This window comes from Ursus americanus, chromosome 4, assembly GCF_024610735.1.
Source record: "Ursus americanus isolate L20-20 chromosome 4, mUrsAme1.1.p, whole genome shotgun sequence".
Taxonomy (NCBI): domain Eukaryota; kingdom Metazoa; phylum Chordata; class Mammalia; order Carnivora; family Ursidae; genus Ursus; species Ursus americanus.
The window spans coordinates 12,609,508-12,631,742 of record NC_142130.1 but is presented as its reverse complement, the minus strand read 5'-3'; the positions used below and the strand labels follow the sequence as shown (position 1 = coordinate 12,631,742).

At 37.4% G+C, this 22,235-nt stretch overlaps 1 protein-coding gene across 1 annotated transcript in view; it reads right to left on the bottom strand.

Moving 5' to 3' along the window:
- Positions 1-22,235, bottom strand: part of NLGN1 (neuroligin 1) — a 126,471-nt gene that overhangs the window by 6,958 nt on the left and 97,278 nt on the right. Inside the window, exon 2 of the mRNA XM_087861405.1 lies at positions 711-923. Coding sequence (XP_087717531.1) covers positions 711-923 — 213 coding nt within the window. The remainder of the gene's footprint in view (positions 1-710; positions 924-22,235) is intronic.

The following is a 22,235-nucleotide window of genomic DNA, read 5'->3' as shown; positions in this document are numbered from 1 at the left end:
AGAAAATGGAGACAAGAAAAATATTTCATGGGTTTATGCAGCCTCAGTGCTCCATGCTGCTTTAGAGCCAAGTTTTACAGGGGAAAAAAAAATAAACACTTTTGAAGTTGAAGATAGAAAAAGCACAGATTCAAACCTAATTTTCCTTTTAATGAAAAGCTCTACTAGTGACCTTGATGCTTTGACAATTTTGGATCATGCATGCAAAATAATCAAACATCCATTCTGTACTCAGACAACACGTGAAAATCTTGTTTCCAGACAGACCAGCTTATGACTGCTTCCTTATCTTCTTAACAGTAAAGGGTTTTACATGTCTGTTGTCTTGAAAATAGATTATACACAATCCTTGCATTTAAAAAGAACCTGTCTTTGATTTTTGATTACTGAATAAACAGAGATGACAGAACTGTGAACATCTTTGATTTTCCCAAAAATCACCCTTTGAGAGGAAAGAAAAGTAACTGTAATGCTAACTATTCGGAAGTGTGCTTGAAAGGGCATCCTTAACAAGCTCCACAGGAGACAAAGAAAAGAGTTTGACAAAAATTGAAACATGCATAGAAAAGCTGAAGAAACAAAATTTTAAACAGTTATTGAGCTTAACCTAACACTCAGTTCGAACAGAGATATATACAGAGCATCACGTACTACTGATGGTGGTGGCATGCAGACACCAAAATTGTCAAAATTTGCAACCTGCATAATACCTTTGGTTGAATTGCTCCAACGGTTACCTTCAGAATAATGGGATAAAGTCAGAAGATTGACACATGAACCCCCAGCGCCAGATCCAAAAACAGTGATTCTTAAGGGGTCACCACCAAAGAATCCAATGTTCTCACTAGTCCATCTTAAAGCCTGGATGAGATCAAGAAGTCCATAGTTTCCTTTTGCAGCCTGATCCCCTGTGCTCAAGAAACCTGGAAGATCAAAATAAAAAGATCCCTTAGAAGACCTTTTTGAGTTGCACGAATCAAATAGACATTCAATTTAAATACAATTGAAGCCTGTGTTCATCAAGGTGAGTAGAGTCCAAGTTCTTTAGTAAAAAATTATTTCCCACCAGAATGCAAGAATATACTTTAGGAAGGATAGTAGACACTGAAATGTGAAAAATGACATTTACCTTCCCCAAGTTACCCAGGTAATAAGTAACAGGGGGCGGATAAAGAGAATGAAAACATTCCAGAAAACCTCAGGGGAGACGTTCTGTCAGCCAAGTTACTTGGAGACATTTGGGATAGTACCATGGGGCATATGAGAATGTGCTTTTGCATAAAACACTGTGTCAGTCCTCCAGTTGCTCGTGGTCTAACACGGTTGGAGTTTAAGGAATGTGTCGCAGAGTGGCAGGATGTGAGGGTGAAGAGCAGGGGTATTTTTCCAATACTTGTGCATAAAATCATATGCAACTCTTTGCATGTAGATGTATATGTGCATTTTTATCAAAGATGGTCCAGGCTTAAGAAAGAATCACTGTGTTTGAGGTAATTTGAGACCACATTTTGGAATACCTTATATGCTAAACTGAGCATATTGGCTCAACTAGAAAACAACACAGAATAATTAGAGATTTTTGAAAGATTCAGACTCATATATCTGGAATGTTTAAAGCTCTGCTTTACAGTAAATCGGATAATCAGGAGGAATATATGTTGCATAAGAAAGAGAAAGGAGGTAGAGGAAAGGTTACAGGGATCTAAACTGACAGAGTGGCAAAGACAATTGAAAAAAGGAGAAAAATGTGATTATAAGAACTGAGTGAATTTCTTATACATGGAAGTTGTTTTAGAGAGGAGTCAAAGATATTACTTTAATAATACTTTAAACATATTCATTCGTTTCACTGACTTAATAGCTTTTGTAACGTTCATTATAACTTATAAAACAAATATCTACTCTCTAATATATTTCCACATTGGTATAAATGAGAAAGTATAAAGTAATTCATAAAAGATTCCATTTTATTGGCTATTCACATATTGTGTAGAAAATATTTAGAGATATACTACATATAAATTGATTATATTCAGGGATATAATTTCCAATCTCTCCAAGTTTATGGAACTAATCTTTTTTAAAACTTAGAGGTATTCTCTTATTGCAGACCCATTACAGAAACTCAACATAAAATAAGTAAAAATTATTTTGTTCAATTTGAAATATACCTTTATTTATTGAATGTAGATATTTTGTAACAAAGCCAGGAAGTCAATTATATCTGTGATAACAGAACCTACCAGTTGAGTAATCAATCTATACCCAAAATGAACATAAGGACAAGAAATTCTTTAGGATCATTGTAGGAAGCAATGGATGAAGACAAATCATGAATAATTTTGCAAAAAAAAAAAAAATAATGAAGAAATGAAGATGATTAGTCATTATTTTCCTACAAGACCAAAAATTCTACAAAGCAAAAACACAAAGTCTAGTCCACTGTGTGTGTGTGTGGGGTGGGGGGTATATAACCCCGGAAATAAAACATCCTTGAGACTGAGGTTAACTTTTAAAACATAGTATCCAAATAAATACATCTTTCCTGTCATACTCATTCTTCTTTGTGGTATCTTACAAAGAAGCACTTTCAGGAGCACCTGGGTGGCTTAGTCCGTTAAACAGCCGGTTTTTTATTTCGGCTTGGTCATGATCTCAGAGTCCTGAGATCAAGCCCCTTGTCAGCTGAGCATGGAGGCGTATGCTTGAGATTCTCTCTCCTCCTCTTCCTCTGACCCTCCCTCTCCCCCTGTTTATGTGCCCACTCTCTCAAAGAAAAAAAAAGCACTTTCAAATATTCAATAGTCATATAAACGAGAGCGTATTAAAATACAAAACAAAAACATGGCAAAGAACTCTTTTAACTTTATTTGCTGTTAAGTGAATGTTGGTATAAGACAGAACCATTGGTTTAAATTCCTGAAGGGATCCATTACAAATGTTTTGCTCTATAAACATAGACTGATGACATGAATCCTGAAAGCAACATTAGGGGAGGATTACAGTGTGATAGATAAAAAGGACTCTTGAAGGATAAAGGAGGTGTAAGTGTGTGTATGTGTGTGTGTGTGTGAGAGAGAGAGAGAGAGAGAGAGAATGAATATGAGAATGAGAACACACTCTAGGTAGTTTATTATCTAGATTTCTATATCACAAATACATTCAGATAGAAATTTGATTTCTTTTTTTTTTTTTTTAGATTTTATTTATTTATTTGACAAAGATAGAGACAGCCAGCAAGAGAGGGAACACAAGCAGGGGGAGTGGGAGAGGAAGAAGCAGGCTCATAACAGAGGAGTCTGATGTGGGGCTCGATCCCACAATGCCGGGATCACTCCCTGAGCCAAAGGCAGATGCCTAACCGCTGTGCCACCCAGGTGCCCCAGAAATTTGATTTCTGAATATAGTTTATGTCACTCAGTGCAAACCCCAGGATTTGTATTTAATTCCTTTTGAAATAATATTGAATAATTCCAGTAATATTCAAATGATCTCTATATTCATACAAAATTGACTTACCAATAAAGTAATCATAATTCAATATGTAGCATGTGGAGAACCACGGTAATAAGATGATTATCTCTACATTAACTAAAGAATATCCCCTCTATAATTCCGGTTTTAGTAGCGCCATTTTAACCACTCTGGTAGGTTGGCCAAATAATTTTGTGTTTATATAACAAACTTGTAAAAGCATGTCAATTGCCTGAAGAGCAACTTCTACTTTTTATATAATTTAAAGAAATCTTGTAGCATCTTCAAGAAAAAAAAATTCAAACAAAATCAATTTAATTCCAAAGTTGCACTGTGAAGTCATAGCACGGAAAACGGAGTAAATCATCGGGTAAAATATTGTGTCCTAGGTAGGCCTGGAGTGTCCAAGCTACTCTATCAAACTTCATTTTTACCTTCATTCCTGAATTTCCTTCAATATTGATTTTTATTTCATGTGTATGCTGTAGTTTATCTATCTATATCATCTATCTCTCTCTCTAGCTATTATCTATCTATCTGTCTTCCAAATAAAAGCAAATGATCATTGGGATGAGTTCAGAGCGTCACTATGAGTTTTAGATTAGGAAAAAATAATAGGTAACTGCTGCCTTTATTAAGGTCAGTCAACCAATCAAATCTATATTTTTACACCCGATAAAGTAATACCACGTGCTTGTATGAATTTTTTTATTTCTTTTTTTTTTTTTAAAGATTGTATTTATTTATTTGAGAGAGACAGCCAGCAAGAGAGGGAACACAAGCAGGGGGAGTGGGAGAGGAAGAAGCAGGCTCCCAGCGGGAGAGCCTGATGTGGGGCTCGATCCCAGAATGCTGGGATCGCGCCCTGAGCTGAAGGCAGACGCTTAACGAATGAGCCACCCAGGCACCCCTTTTTTGATTTCTGATGCTACTTTCAAACAAAACTTTGTGGTTCAGCCAAGGGCGAAAAATGAGGAACGTTGAGTAAATCGCTGCCTCGGAAGACACAATTTGCTAATTACCCAAGTGGTGCGCATTGGCGCATTCTTTATACCTTGCTATCCAGTGAAGTGTCATTTGAAGTTCTTTTTAAACTTGACTTAGCTGCTGTGTCCTTAACAGCAGAATTATTTCAGATCAGTGTAACTGGAACTTTACATTGGACTGTTCGACTGCAGTCCAGCCATGGCAGAACCCAGTTTTACAAAGATCCTAAAGTGTTACTTACCTTCATGATTACTTTGGAGACGACTTTTCCCTTAATGTCACTTAAGTCATTCCCTATCTGCCTCTCCTGGCCTCTCTTCCCCTTTTCCTCTGCCTCACTTTATCTGACTCTCCTGGCCTTCAATTGTAAACTCCTAGAATGTATGACTAATTGATGTCCTGATGCAATGACACATTATTTTTGTAAGATAGAACAATAATTACATGATCTTCTCTTTTTGGGGGAGACAGCAAAAGAATTTTCCAGAAAATAATATTCAGTTCTTTAATTTATTTGACTCATGAGCATAAAACCTTGAAAAAACTATTACTTTGAAACTCAAGGTAAACTTTCAAAATTCATAATTACAAGTATGCCAAGAATTATTTCAGTGGCTCCTGTATACACCGTAATTCTCATTCAACTGTGTATTTAAATAGAATTTATTTAATACCATTCTTCCCACCTAAAAATTCGCCCTATTAAAGAAAATCTCCAATCATTGTTTTTCCCACATGGACTAACAGTTCTCAAGATCTGATTAAATTTACCGAGCTGGTTTGGCATTAATGTGATGTTCACCTGGTCTGGCAAGTAGGATTACTTTCAGGTGTTAGTGAGAAACCAAGCAACTGAACGTGGGTCCACAGGCCCTTGGAATGGAAAAATCAGATCAGGCATAAAATAAATTGGCAAGGGGAAAATAAATAAAAACAGATAACCACTGTAACCAGGTATTGGTTTGGGCTACTGATGTCCACCAAATTCAGATGGGCAGACCTGAAGGAATATGAGAGAAGCTAAGTTAAGTTGTCCGGCAGCAGCCCTGCAGCTGATTGGTTGACCCAATCTATATTCAGGTCGCTTACAGTATAACCACATAGGCAACATACTTAGAATGTAAAACAAAAGGAAAGCAGGGTGCTTCTCAGTAGAAAAAAAGATTTAAACATATTCAAGGAGGAAACTGAGACTAGGAAAAATGCAGACTGTTTACATTTGAGATTACATTTAGAATATCAGAAATTGAAGATGTCAGTGATTCTACACTGTAGGTGTGCTTTCTTTTTTGGTGGGGGAGGAGGAAAAATTTGAATGTCTATGCTTATAGTGTTTAATATCTGAAAGTGTGTATATATATATACATACATATATATATATATATATATATATATAATTTTTTTTTTCTTTAGAGTCCTCTGTGTGTGTTCATGTTATAAAGAAGTAGGAAAGAAATCTTCTGTGTTTATCAATGCTGTCGCCTGGATGCAGATGGCTGTGGTTGGTCTTTAAGTCAAATTGATAAGAACTTCAAAATAGAGCCCGTACCGAGCATCAAAGAGCCAGCCTCGCAGACCCAAGACTTTGAATGTTAGTGAGATATCCTTCTAGGGACCTGGCACTATAGGCCAGAAAAAGAACTCATTAAGGATTTTGCATCTTAAACATAAAATAAACAAACAAAAAACCCAACATGGGATTAATATCTCAAATCCTCCCAACTAAAAATCCAACTGAAATGCCCTGCGCTAACTCTCCCTATCTTCTTAGCTGCCAAATCCAGCTCTTCCTCTGCACTCTGTCTCTGTGTCCTGCCTTCCACTCACATTCCTGACGTATTCTACGTCCTCCCCTTTTCTTCCTAGACTCATGAAATCCTTCTAATTAGTCCCTCAACCTCTAAACTTCCAGCAAACAAGTCCGCCTTCCATTCTGTCACCAGAATCACTTTTGCAAGGTATTCTGTTCTAATGGTGGACACTGCTACATCAAAATAACCCCTATGTTAACACATATTGGACAGTTTCCCTTCGTTTCCCTTTGAGTCAAGATTGTTTAAAATACAATGGTTTAAAATTCCTCAAATTGGACACTTTGGAGTCTGTGTAGGGAAAAAGAACACACATAGTATCATTTAATTACCCATCACCTCCAGCTGACTTCCTTGCTAATGTGTTCTCTTGAGAGCTATTGTCTAAATTCTTCTTAGAAACAACAAAGGATAAAATCAAAATAATTTACTTTTTGTATGTATCCTCTGGGGAAAAAAAACTTGCTCTGAAATGGTTGATACCTTAATATCATATAACTTGGCAGTATTTCCAAAATTTTATATTTTCATACATTTATCTATTGATCATCTATCTATCTCTTTATTTATTTATTGTGAGATAATTTGCTTTTTAATGGCTCATCTTTGGGAAAAGCAAACTGAACTACTGGCCAAGTCTCCTGATTGCTGACAGCTGGACATGGGGAAGGTGAAGGTGACTGCTAACACATGCCTGGAAAGAAGACACTTGGAGATATCTCTCTATTTTTCAATCCCCAAATTTCCCATATTTTTGCCATCTCCAAGGTAAACAGGTGAGATTGATCCTTCTATATTATAGCCAATGCTGACATTTGTGACTCCTTTCCCCATAGATAATAATGGAGAAAAAAAAGGCCCTGGTTTGCTTAGTTCCGAATTGTGTACACAATTCCAATTTCAAGAATGGCGCAAGATACTAGGAAAAAAATAGCACCTAGCCCCAGATCCCACACCATTACCTCTATTCTTCACCCCAACCTGAGGCTGTTAATGTTCACACTTCTTGGTCTACGTGTTGCGAAATGCTTATGCAACATTCCCTGAACTCGGCTATTGGGTATTTCCTGTCTATTTGAATCTGGACAACAGACCTGGTACCAAAACTGATAGAATTCCTGTGCTTTCTGAATAACTGCTCTCACAAAGTGAAAAAGGAGAACTCTCCCATCTAAAAGAGCTACTTAGAGGAAAGACATCACGTCATTAATTTGTAATTGTTTTGATTATGTAGGAATGTGTCTAATGATTTAAAAGCATAATTTGCTTCAAAGCATGACATTCAGGGAGACACGATGGCTACCATATAAGAAAAATCTTCAGCAACTATATAGTTCAGAATTATACAGCTTCAGGAGCAGTAAGGACTGTAAAAATATTGCAAATATCTGTCTAATGCATATTTTGTTCTCTCTTATGTGCTCCTGTTTCACTGCGTGTGTATTTTGTAATTTATCATTTATATTTATAATGTGTTCATTTTTTTTAATTTTCTCTGGACTGGGTGCTCCGCTGTACCTGCCCCCAAATGGCCATTCTGTACGTGTTTTCTGAATGAAGGCAGGCATTAACACGTTATAATTCTGTTACAGCACGGAGATCAACAATTTAATTTTCCAAGTGAAGGAGATCTATGTGTCTTTCTTTGATGACAGCAGTGAAGTGGGAATTTAAGAGCCTCTCAGCAGCCAATCTGTTTGGAAAACGCTTTTAAACATAGAGTGGGTAGTAGTAGTCTTAAAGGGAAAAAAATAGGGCTATGCTGCGTAGGGCCCTCCCAAAGGAAGAAGAAGACACACCGACCAGCAAACGGCCCAGATTATTGGCCTAAGGACATAAAGTTTGAGAGGCATTTGAGATTCTCTCAGTAGTTAGTGTTATGAAAAGAGCACCAAACTTAGTAGGACAACGTGCGTGTACAAGCAAGTTGCTGTGTGAGCAAGTTAGCCGCTCCGCACCTCGGGTTCCTAACAGACAATGTTAATAGTACTACCTACCCTACAGACTTATCATTATTAAAAGATAATGTCTTGGGGATGCCTGGGTGGCTCAGTCAGTTAAGCATCTGCCTTTGGCTCAGGTCATGATCCCAGGGTCCTGGGATCAAGTCTCGCATCAGGCTCCTGGCTCAGCGGGGAGCCTGCTTCTCCCTCTGCCTGCTGCTCCCCCTGCTTGTACTCTCGCTCTCTCTGACAAATAATACTACTAATAAAAAAAGTTAATGTCTCGGCACGTAGGAGGGCTTAATATATGTTAGGTAAAATTGCTTTGGTTTTAATCAACTAAATCTTACATTTTCCTTAATCATCACCTATTTCATGAAAAAAATTCTTCCATCTTTATTGAAAAAATATGAATTTCAAAAGAATTAAAAAGAAAAAATTTCGATTACAATAAAGTTAAATGTATGTATATAGACAATAAGGTTAAATTTACCACAGAGCTTTTTATTTTATTTTTATTTATTTTTATTTCATTAACAGTTTTTTAAAATTTAAATTTAATCTTTTAATTTTTTTAACATCTATTTATTTATTTGAGAGAGAGCGAGCGAGCAGGGGAGAGGGGCAGAGATAGAAGAGTCTTTTTTTTTTTATGCTATGTTAGTCACCATACAGTATATCCTTGTTTTTTTTCTTTTTTTTAAGATTTTATTTATTTATTTGACAGAGAGATAGAGACAGCCAGCGAGAGAGGGAACACAAGCAGGGGGAGCGGGAGAGGAAGAAGCAGGCTCATACCGGAGGAGCCTGATGTGGGGCTCGATCCCGTAACGCCGGGATCACGCCCTGAGCCGAAGGCAGACGCTTAACTGCTGTGCCACCCAGGCGCCCCACATCCTTAGTTTTTGATGTAATGGTCCATGATTCATTAGTTGCGTATAACACCCAGTCCACCATGCAATACGTGCCTTCCTTAATACCCATCACCGGCCTATCCCAGTCTCCCACCCCCCTCCCCTCTGAAGCCCTCTGTTTGTTTCCCAGAGTCCATAGTCTCTCGTGGTTCATTCGGAGGGAGAGAGTCTTAAGCGGACTCCATGCTGAGCACACTGAGCACAGGGCACAGAGTCCCACATGACTCATCTCATGACCTGAGACCACGACCTGAGCTGAAACCAAGAGTTGGATGTCTAACTGATTGTGCCACCCAGGAGCCCCTTATTTTCTTTTCTCTTCTTTCTTTCTTTCTTTTTTGTTTTTTAGAGAGAGAGAGAGAGAGAGTGGGGGGAGAGGGGCAAAGGGAGAGGGAGAGAGAGAATCTTAAGCAGGCTCCATGCCCAGTGTGGAGCCCAAGGTGGGGCTAGATCTCACAACCCTAAGCCCTGAGCCAAAATCGAGAGTCAGTCACTTAACTGACTGAGCCACCCAGGTGTCCCAATTTTATTTTTATTTTACTGAAGTATAATTGACATACAATATTATATTAGTTTCAGGTGTACATCATAGAGATTCGGGTTTTGTATACATTACAAAATGATCACTCCAGTAAATCTAGTTATCACTCATTACTATGTAAAGTTAATACAATATTATTGTCACTATTCCCCATGCTATACATTACACCCAGATATGACTTATTTATCTCATAACTGCAAGTTTGTACTTGGTCCCCTTCACCTATTTTGCCCAGCCCCCCAACCCCCTTCCCTCTGGCAACCACCAGTCTGTTCTCTGTTACAGAGGTTTTGAAATTGTTGTACAGGCTGTAATTTGCAAGACAATTGAAAATATATATATATTGCCCTCTAAATTTTAACTGGGTAGTGAGGATATTTGTTATGACATAAACACATTTAGTGAATCCTATTAAGCATGGAAAGCATGTTCGTATTCATTGTACATAGTTCCTTAGAATTCAACTCAAACATTTAATTGGGTTGTATTGTAATGAGAATAGTTTTGTAAGCCAAAATACTGTGATGATGATTAAATAGAAGACATTGTGTCTTGATTTGCTGATCACTCATTATTTTAGAATAGGTAGCAAAATTGCTAAAACATATTAGTAGTACATTTTTTTTTAGTTGTAGAAGACAATAGCAGAGAGAAAGATGAGTGACATATGAGTAATTTTGACTATTACAGGCAGCAGTAGTCAACTGCACAAAGCTGAAACCTGGGTGGGTAGGAGGGATGTTGGGATGTTGTGTTCTTCAATCCCATACCAGCTGCCCCTGAGAAAGACACAGTTTAAAAAAAAAAAAAAAAAGGAGGGGTGGGAGATAAAGTCTGGGTAATGAATAAATTTAACTAATTCACTTGAGACAACTTAGCTAATTTCATATGAATATTGACAAAACAAGATTGTTTTATGTATTTTATTTCAACCATAGTAGGATTTTTTGAGAAGATAAATATTGTCCTAAGGTATGACCAGTAAAATTTGATAGTCATTAAATGCTGCTTTCATTATATTCTTCTCTATTAAAAGCTAACATGCCTGATTTAGTGATTTTAAAACTTTCTACTTTTGAAACTTTCAAAATTACCAAAACATTTTAAAAATAGTACAAAAATTTACCATGTACTTGTCACTCAGATTTCCCACGTACTAACCTCTTCCTTCCTTCCCTCTCCCTCCCTTCCTCCCTCCCTTCCCTCCTTCCCTCCTTCCTTCGCACCCTTCCTTCCTCCTTCCTTCCTTCCTTCCTTCCTTCCTTCCTTCCTTCCTTCCTTCCTTCCTTCCTTCCTTCCTTCCACTAGCTCTCATTCCCCACCCCCCAACAGATCTGGAATCACATGTTGCATATAGTTTTCTACTTAAACTCCTTAATTTTGAACAGTTTGTCGGTCTTTCTTTGTTTGTCTTGACCTTATTATGTAAAATGTCCCTCAATTAAGATTTGCCTGATGTTTCTTCATGATTGCATTTCCTCAGATTATGAATTTTTGACAGAAGGGCCATAGAAGTAATATTGTGTTTATCCCAGTTCATCAAAACAATAGGCACACAATGTTGATTTGTCTCATGACCACTTGGTGAGGGGGTAATTTTTCACATTTCTCCACTATTAAATTACTGTTTTTCCCTTTGCAGTTAATAAATATAAGTTAGGCAGATTTTTTTGATACTATGTAAATATCCTTCTTCCTTTCTCACTGTCATTCGCTAATTCTGGCATCTATTTATGATTCTTATCTCAAACAAACATTATTTCCATCATTTATTATATTATTAGTTGGAATTGGCAATAAGAAAAAGGTTTCCCTTCTCCCCAATTTGTATTCATTCATTTATTCATATAATTATGGACTCAGGGGTTTTTATTTTATTCTAGGGGTTATAGTCTTTTCCTTTCATTTATTTTGATGCTTATATTGTCCCTTATTTGGCCAGTGAGATTCCCTCCAAGCTCATCGTGACATGTCTCTATCATCTTTGAGCACATCCTTACCTCTGCTTGGCACAATAAAAACAGCTTTTTGCAAGAAACCTCTAACTGCCCTTGGGGGTCTTGGACTTCCTTTTGGTTAAAATTTTTGAATAGTCTTTTCATATATAAAGCAATTAATTTTTTTCTTAGTAATTGTAAAATTAATTAAATTTTCAAAGTAATTTAGTAAAAGTAAATTAAGATTATGAAAATTAATTACTAAAATTACAAAAAATTTTAGTAATTACAAAAAACAGAAATGGAAACTTATTCTTGAATTTTGGAGTATAGGGATATGTCATTTATGAAAAAGTGTCATATAATGAGGTTGAAACCACTAATCAGGAGCCACATTAAATAATGTCACCAACACCGCATTTGAAGTACCAACACAGCACTACACACACCCAGACACACACCCACGTACCAAACAAAAATGATGGTGGTAACCAATCTACGACTCACCCTTAGCTAAAAATACTTTAATGCCTCCAAGTATATAGATTAAGGGAAGAGCATAGTAATACGAGTTACCTATAGTGAAAATCTGTAATATAAAGTAGTGAAAGCTACGGTATAAAGAAAATTACACTAAACTACTTCCCAGTAGTCAGATCTCTGATAAAACTTGAATGATAACCCAAAATTCTCACTCTCTCAAATTTTAAATTACAAAGTTGTTTTTTAAACCAACTTTTCCTAGGAAGTTGCAATCAGTGATTCGTAAAAGTTCGTGAACCCTACCTCGACGAGAGCCATATGGCAAGCCTTCTAGAGCAGCTGCTAAGAGTACAGAAAGGCTCGGAACGGACCCAAATACCCTGAGGCAAACCAATTCCAGAGACTGATGCGGTAGCACCAGCAGCTAGCCTGGGGTAATCTCATTTACTAATGCCAAAGGGATAGAGGATAGGCCTTACTTAGATGTCAACAGTAAATCCACCTAATACCGAAAATTGGAATAACTTTCTGGGCTCCACTTAAACATAAGTAACATGAGGATATTGGCCCCTGCAATCCATCGGAAGTATTGTCTGGATCCCCGAATCTATTGCTGTGTTAATGTGTGAAAGCCGCCAAGGAGAAAATTACTCATGTAACTTGGCCTTCGGTTGGAGATATTCTTCAGAAGTTTTCCTAGGCCAGCAATTCCTACAGTAGCTAATATGGATCTTCCGCTCAGAGGGTCATGGAATGCTGTTCAATAGCGAAGGAAATATTGAAACAAGTAGAAGGTCAATTTAGAAGAAGCAGTGATCTGAATCTCCCCCAGGGTGCCCTCACATTAAGCTTGGATTTGTAATTGAAAATAAATCTTTCATGTCTGGGTGACAAGTCTGAGGTCCTGTTCTGGGTGCAGTTTTCACTAAGCATTATATTTTCCAGTTTGAAGTCACTGTCCTTTTCGGCGGATCTGACCTGCAATGCCACAGTAGGATAGTGGCTGCCAAGTGATTAGCTATTCAAGAAAAAAGTGAAACTAATCTCTGTATTAATATACATGAGGTGAAATGAGAAAGAATCTGAGACTCGAAGGCATGGAGACTGATGTTACAAGCTGTGCACTGAGGCATACTCCCCCAGATCCAGTAGCAGAATCAAACCCCACAGAGGAAGGGTGACATTTGGCAAAGGTGGTGCAAGAGACAGCTGCCGTGGGTTGAAGTGACAGCTTGATTTTCTAGCACTTTAATGGAAAGACTTAGTCCTTTTTCAGGATAAAAAGAGCATCCTGTCATGACGGCACTTAGTAAAAGGCAGACAAGTGCAGGATTCAATTTTTTCCTTTACATTGAGGATTGGAGGGGCGCTATATTGAAGAGAAGGTATGATTTTTTTTTTTTAATTTGCTGATCCCTAGGAACTTTTATATAGAATACTTTCCCTCCGTTTGAAGTACCCCTTCCTTCTCTTAGGGAATCAAATAATCATGAAGATCAGTTCATATCACAAATATAAATCTTTTAATGAAAAGTGGTTCATTAAACCCACATTCGCTGGGTACCTACTCTTTCCAGGCATTCTGCTAGTTACTCAGCATATAAGGTCTAATAAGGCGTGTCCTCTCAGAAAGATTTCATTTGAATGTTTCTAGAACGTATTCCTTGGTCTTCCTGCAGTCTCACCATGGAGAGAGTGTGTGAGAAGGATTTCCTGGACTCTACCTGTTTAACCAGTCTCTGGGGTTGGAGTATGTACTTTTAGCAAGTTCCAAGGAGATTTTGATGCACACTAAAATTTGAAAACTTTGATGTCATAAAGGTAAAAAATGCAGGGAATTCTGACCAAAAATATTGGGGTTGAAAGGAGCGTTAGTAACTAGTGCAATCACATATTTTACAGATGAGAACACTGAACATCAGAGAGAATACAAACTGCCTGGTGTCACACAGCTGGCTAGGACCCCAGTTTTCCTGTCTCTAAGCCCAGTACTTGTAAAGTAAGAAATTGGTTCTGGGTTTCTTTACTCAAACGATTCATTACATTGTATATATTCCCTCTTTTTCTTGCTTTATTAATCAATTATTTCATATAATTTTGTGTTTCAGGAATATGATGACAAAAGTTTGGTATATGAAATTCTCTACTTTCCTGACCAATTTTCTTCAGACTACCTTTCATCCGCCCTGAGCAATCTAGACAAGAAAGGGTATTTTCCCATGCAAAAATTAGATCTCCTACCACAAAAAAATGATCATATGAGGCCTATTCTATATACCTTTGTTAATTTTTCTTGCAGTTAAAACTGCTAATTTTTATTTACAAATAATCCTTATATTTCCAAAGGAAAGGAAAAACTGGACTTTAAAATGTGAGACAATAAAATCTTTAATCTTACTTTTAAGGTTCTAACTACTTTGGGGGGGGGGGAATTCTCTTATAAACTAATTTTATTATTCTCTTTGCTAGGAAATTCTTTTCAGCGCCGAAATATCTGTGTGGCTTAAGCCAGTTTCCTTTTGTTCTGTGCTCAGAGAAGATGGAAAACATCTGGCAGGTTCTTCTGGCAGGATATTCAAGGAAAATCTTTACTCTTCAGGCAAAATAATCCAATTCCTTTTTGTCTACATTGTATGGAACTACTCTCCAACGCTTATATAAATGGATAAATTGCATAATGGAGATGGATATTTATTGATCAGAGCCAAGTTATAGTAGTTTAATTTGCAATTTCTTTGAATAAAGTTAATTATAACAAAGCAATGTTAATAAATTCTACAGAAAATAATTTGCTCTTTAGGTTTTTCATCCGTTATCCATGCCAGAAGAAATATCATTATGCAGCATGCTAAGAACTTCTTTCTTTCTTTCTTTCTTTCTTTCTTTCTTTCTTTCTTTCTTTCTTTCTTTCTTTCTTTCTTTCTTTCTTTCTTTCTTTCTTTCTTTCTTTCTTTCTTTTTTTTCTTTCTTCTTTTTTTTAGCTTATCTAAGAGGAAACGCCGGCTGGTAGACTGCATAGGATCAGCTTTTACCAGGTGCCATAAGGTTTCCCACAAGCGCTTCGTGGTGAGGAAATCATCATGGCACAAAGGAGGCAGCCTGCAGGGGGCGCCTTTTTCTAATTTTCGCAAAGGTACCTTATGAGTTAGTGGCAGCCGGCCCAAGAGGTCCGCCACAAGCTTCTGCCAGTCGTTCAGCATTGTATTTGTGTGTCAGTAGGCTTAGACTCTTGCTAGATGTTGAGAGAAGGGCATCGCCCCATTCTTACAAAGAAAAAAATACGAGTAATATATTGTATATTACAAATTGGTCCAACATTAAATGAACATCTTTTGAAAAGTTTTCATTTCTTAGTAACCATTTCTGTAAATTTTTTAGAGTTATAAAATTAGCAGCTTTCTATTTTGTACGTAGCTTCCTTTTTTTGTTTTTGTTTTTTAAATTGGAGTTAGTTGCTATCATCTAAGTTGAAGAATTCTTTTCCTTATTAAAAACAGCATGTCAGATTCTGTCCAGGGAAACCTTGCTCACAGGAACAAGTACAGCTCTGAGGGTGGAAGGGGTGATCAATATTTGATTATCTATATATCCTAGGTCACAGCTGCTCCTTTCCCTGAGCTGGGCCATAGTTCTTAAATTATTTACCATCAGAAGTAAGAAATGTTAACTTCTCAAACTCAGCTTGGAGGCCTAGGACCAAGTCTGCTCCACTAATAAGACCTCCTTCTCCTTCTCTTTCTTTCAGCCTCTTTGATTCAGCCAAGGCGGACTTTCCTTCCTTTCCTTTCCAGAGTCTTCCTCCGGGCTTTCAGTTATGCCAGTGTCCTTCTACTTGTGTTTCCTTTGCCATTTTAAAGTTTCCCTGCATCAGATTCTCGTTCCTCAAGTGATCATTTTTTTCTTTACAATCTTTTCCCCTGAATACAAATAAACCCCTTATTTCAAACCAAATAATAAAAATATTCAATTCAAATAAAAAGCTATGTATGTATGTACATACATAGTCTTTCCAGAATATGGAATAATTGAATGATTTTAGTCATGCCTATTCTATTAACACAACAATTAATAATAATGGTGATTAGTCCTATGTAATATCACTAGAATTTATTGAGAGCCTCACACTACACTAGGCACTTGGTTAAGGACTTTGCATACCACGTTTCATTTAACCTATATACTAACCCTGACTAGTAGATAAGAGTTGGAGGTCAGCTAGTGAGTTAATGACAGAGTAACACCTAAATAAAGGCTTTGCTCTGAAAAAAAGTATGCACTTAATATTTTGATAATGAAGTGTGTCTTTATTGTATGATCTTTTTTTTAAGCAAAATATTCTTCTGCTGTAGCAACATAAAAGACAGACCTTTTCTGGGCTTCTAAGCATCTTTCTTTTGAACACTTAACATTTTCCCCCCTTAACAAATCATCCAGCCTACATAACCTCCTTCTATTCCTTGATAATATAATCTTCTCCTTTCGATAGGTCACACACTGGAACAAATGTATGATCCATTTAGTGACAATGAAACACAGTAGCCTTCTTCTTACAATACAAAGGCACAATCAGAGAAGAGAAAAATAACTAAGCAAAAAAGGAAAGTGAGAGGAAACTACTCTGGTTTTAAACATAACTCAATAGAAAATTTGTCTTTCATCAAAAGTATTTCCAGGCTAATGACTTGTGGTTTCTTCAGTCTTCATTTAAGTAGAATAGGACTCACTTTTCATAAAGTAGGTAAGTTGATAAAGTACTCATTCAATTCTACATTAATTTCAAAGGGAATGTGAACTAGCCCCACTTGATAGGAACACTCATCTCAAAGAAAGTGGGCTGTCAGTGTTCCTGGGGACAGAACTGTCTCGTCTTATTTCCAGAAAGGGCCATGTTCCCTGCTCATGCAACTTAAAGAGACGGGCATTGGATCTTTGTCCTGAGTGCTCTATTCTTCATAACTTTGGACCATGTGGTTCTAAGGGGGTGGGGTGTCCTAATGATATGCAGAACATATAGTTTAGTTCAACGGAAGATTTATTGGAGCGTGTGACAGGCACAGTACTAGACACTGAGTTTGGAGAGGCATAGAACAAGCACATTTTAATGAAAATGAAGGGAGAAATGCAGTTCTTACCTATTGCTATCCATAATGGAGCAGTGACATAATATAAAAGATGGGGGAAGGGCGGTATTATAATAGGTATGTTTTTTAATATCTAGAAAATAGAACTTCAGGTGTGCATTATCTTATTCAGAGTCTAAGGTTATAACATGAAGAGATAGTTATATGGGCCCCAACACAATTGTTATGTTTCCTTTAGGGTTCCTTACAACTCTTATCTGAAACTTTCAATTGTATGTAGGGCCATTACGAATCACCTGGAAATGGAAGTAGGGAGCAGAGGAGGAAGGGTGGGGAAAATGACAGTGCGGAAGTAATATAAAGAACTCTAATATAAACATTGTACATTGGATTATAGAGTCTACTTTTGGTTCTAACCTCCCACACTATGATCTGAGATACAATCTTTATATTAGAATTCCTTTATTATATAATAAGTGTCCCTACCTAGTACACTTCCTAACAAACAGCAAGTACTCAATAAACGCTTGCTGAATCGGTGACTACACATATTTATTGTGGATAATCTTTATAGATAATTATGTGCACGACTCTTTTCCATATTAGACTACAAACATTTGGAGGAGATTGAGGGGAGAGAAAAAGAATTCATCTTTGTATCCCCTGCCAGTCTCTAGCACACAGTGGGTCCTGTTTTATAGAATGGCAGAATGTGTCGTTGAATTTGGATATCATTTCTCCTAACCCCAAATGGAGTCTTGGCTCTGCCACCCACTCACTTGCTAACGATCTAGCTGAGCTCCGCTTGCAAATCTGAAGGTGGAGCTAGAAGTCTGGCACCTACCAGTTTGGAAGTGGAGCTGATTGTGCAGTGATCCACACCACTCGTTAACACAGCGCTATGAATGAATTAGTCATGCCTGGTCGGCTTATTTCTTGTGTACAGACACAGGCTAAAAACATGTCCTGTGGATGATTTTTTTTTCAAGAATCCATAATTTACATACATCACACATCTGCAAATTTCAGGCAGCTTTACAGACACTCTCCGCCCTTATTGAGATGAGGTTAGACGCGGGAGCAAAGCAGGGCAGGAGCCATCACTGTGGAGCCAGAACGGGCTAGTCTTTCACAGCCAGGGAGGTTTCCCGCTGAGCCGGCTGTTAGGGACTTCCTGAGATAGCAGTAATGGACTGCTGGGACTGTTGGCCTGCGCTCTCTATCTCATCTCCGAGCCGGGCTGCTTGATCCGTGAATGATGAATGCAAGTGGGTCTAGCTGACAGCTGTCTACTGCTGAGGGGCTATAGATAACTGTAAGTAAAGTTAAAAGATGGGAGAGACTTCTCAGCTGCACCGATAAAATCATTTAGAAGAGGAGTCTGAATAAGAGGTGGAGTCCTGAGATAGCCAGGACAAGAAAGACCTGTCACAAGGCCCTCCATAAAGGTTTTGAGAGACAGACTCTTAACAGAAATGAAGCTTGGGTTTTTCTCTCAGACATGGAATATACCTTCTGCCAGATACGGATGGAGAACCCATGTTAAGAAGAAGCTCAATGAGTGGTGAGCCCACTGACGTCAAGGATTATTTTTACAGTTTTCTGGTGATGTGTACTCCTAGGTCTAACCACAGAATAGGCTCTTAGCACATGTACACACACTTGAACTGAAAATGGCCACAGTCCTGTCAAGACTGGAGCATCACCTTTGATGCTGATCTCTAATGCCGAAGAAACAATGACAACTCATACATTTTATTGACATTCTAAAGAGACACATGCAGGGGCACTAGGCGGCTCAGTCGGTTAAGCATCTTTCTTTGGCTCAGGTCATGGCCCTGGAGTCCCGGAACCGAGTCCTGCATCAGGCTCTATGCTCAGCGGGGAGTCTGCTTTTCCCTCTGCCCTTTGTCCTGGTAGTGCTCTCTCTCTCTCTAATGAATACATAAAATCTTAAAAAAGAAAAAAGAGACATATGCAATCTTTCCTACTGATGACTCACAATAATTTAGAGAATGCTTAAGACGGATCAGTTTTCAGATTTGGAAACACTCCAATTAAATAGGCTCTTGTGTTACTGATTCTTAAGAATTATTCTATTCTACATGCCTATCTGACCCATAACATAACAAGGTTAAGAATCAATTATCATTTAAGTTGGATTAGCTCAATTTACTAGTCACTTTCCTATAATAGACTAACAGTGCTCCCATCCACCCCAGTAGACTAAGAGTGCTCCCATCCAACAATGTCAACATCTGCTGATTATCAAGAGCCATTTTTTCCCCATTACAAGGGACTTAACCACCCATTCACTCGTGAGTGTATTTCCTGTAGGATCCAGAAAAGGGTCTTGATAAAAATGAAACCAGGGTCATCCCAGTGAGTTTTTTTCTAAAGCATACCCTTGCTCACTTTCCCCACAAAATTTTGTCTACATGTAGAAAGCTGGTTTTGCAATGATAACCAGATAGATTTGAAGAGACGATCATATGTAGAGCAACCAACACACCGAAAGATCAATGGCTTCATTTTCATTAAAGTTAGGCAAAATAAATAAGCAAGAGTGTGGTGGGACTCTTGACATCTCTGCATTTCTTTTAGATCTTTCTGCTTTCTTCTAACCTCAACAGGTATCCAGTGCTATCCAGGGCCAGCACTAACATTCTCATTCCTAAAATACTTGTTTTGGGACTATGTAAATAATCCTACGAATGACTATTGAATGTGTAAGAATCACCTAATGTATAGCTTTAGGGCTTGCCGCATAATGGGCACCCAATAAATATACACGCCATTGAATTGAAAATTGGCACAATTTTGTCAAGACTAGAGAATCAACTTTTAGTCTCCAAGAAGTGCCAGTTAGGTTCCATATCAGGCATTGTGTTAGGTGACCATATCAGGTAACGTTTTCATATAATAGGAGACTCTTGGAGGCAACATTCAGACCTGGTTATAGGTTTAAGAATGTGAAAAGTAATTGCACAGAGTTTTTAATCAAAACATAAATTGATCCATTTGTTCTTATAGAGAACTTACAACACTAATTTTAGAAAACACCTGGAGGTGTAATCCTTAATATCAATAACATTTACTAATAATGGGGAGAATTGGGAAGCAATTTCATCATCACTTTATAGTTTTTGTAGAGTTAATTGTATCTATATCTGTTTGGTTACTGTTGTGTTTAGAGGCCAGATTTATTGTCTTCCTGGTTTTTAATCCCAGTAAAAACATAAACTAGGAATATTTTTCCAAGTGATACTGGTTAAGAAAAAAACAGAAAACCATAGTTTTAACTCAGTTCCCTATTAATATTCAGCAGCTATTGGCAAAACGCTCTTCCAACAGTTTTTAGAATTGGTAGAGTGGAAGGCCGAGTATTGAGTTCACTCTTGTTGCCCTTCCCCACCATCTAGACAGAAAGCTTAATATGTTTTATATATTAAACAGCAGCAGCTATGTAGGAGAATCAGTTTAAAAAATAATAGAGGTGGTTGCCTTTTTGAATTAAAAATCACAGAGACTCTAAATGCCACTTTGAAACAAAAACTGAGTGCTATTAATCCACCCTTCCCAAATGGAACCTGGGGAGATTAAGCTACTGCTGGCTGCACATCTGTTACACAAAACAGCTGCATCAGACGGTACAGATTAAAATAGAAGTAGATTGTGGAGATGCTCTTTTGGCTCCAGAACATCCTTATAAAACACCTAGTCACACACAGTCTCCCTCTAATTTTCTAGCAACAATTTAAATAAATACAAGATGTCAGACAATAGTCCCAGCTCAGGGAAAAAAGGGCTTCAATTCCACCCAAGTTAATTGAGGCTAGAATCATTCCTGCAACATCTATGGCAATTTCACATTGGTGCACTTCAATTAAGGAATAATAAGAGTGCAAAGTAATTTATACTCATAGATTAGATGTCGTCTGTGAAAAATTACCGATTAACTCAAAGGCGGCCTCTGGAGTGCTCACCAAGCATTTTAATGGGGGTCCCTCTGTCACCTCTTGTCCTAATATCTGGTCAGAAACTAGCAACACTCGAAATTTGCCTTTTAAAAGACTCAATATACTGGGTTTACACATCTATGACTTCCCTGTTTTAAAATCCCTAAACCACAGCTGTTTCACAGTAATAATCCGTTTTAATCATCTCTCATGTTTTCTATTATTTTGCCGACACTGTTTTCTCTTATTTCAGTTCTTCTGGTTTTACTTAGCATCAAAAGGCATTTTCTTCAATAGAGTAACAACAAAAAGACATTTTTTGGATAACATTGTTATTCAAATGTTCTGTATTGCATTTTCACCTCAATGAACATACATAACTAACTTTCAACAATGAGAAAATGTGGTGTTTGCAGTAAAGAGAAACCAGATTCTTAATTACTGTTTTCCTCAAACTAAAATTTTAAGTCTTAGTAGATGACGGTCATCATGAAGAAAATTTTGTGCATAATATGTTAAACTCTCCTCAAATTAAGCAGGAGGATTACCACTTGATAATCTGTTCTCAAATCAGTACTTTCTTTGGTGTCTAGAGACATGGCTAAGAAATAGTAAATTAAAGAAAAGAACTAAAAATAGCTTTATTGAAACCATCCCTTTCTATTCTCCAGTTATTATCTGAAGAAAAACAAACTGAAACATAAAGAAAACTCACATTTATTTTATTAGGAAAGAAAATGGTCTACTTAGTAATTTACTTTAGAGACAAAAGAGCAAAATTGAACACAAGTGAAGCAAGTTGACTTTTTCCCTTCGCCTGTGACGATGGAAGTCTCAAAGAGCTTGGACCTAATAAAGTCAGAAAATCGGTGTCCTAAAGTGAGCTCTACCACTTACTCGTCGTGTGAATTTTGGCTGAACATTTTGACTTCTGTGAAACAGGGTTCTCTGAAGAATGGGACAATACTGCAGTAGGTTGTTGTGAGGACGAAATGGATTAGCATATGTGGACTCTGTAGAAAGGGCAGTTGTCATTTTTGTAGGGTGCATTTGCAAATAGGTCACCAAAATAATTTCTAAGATGTTTCTGAGACATTTCTGTTTC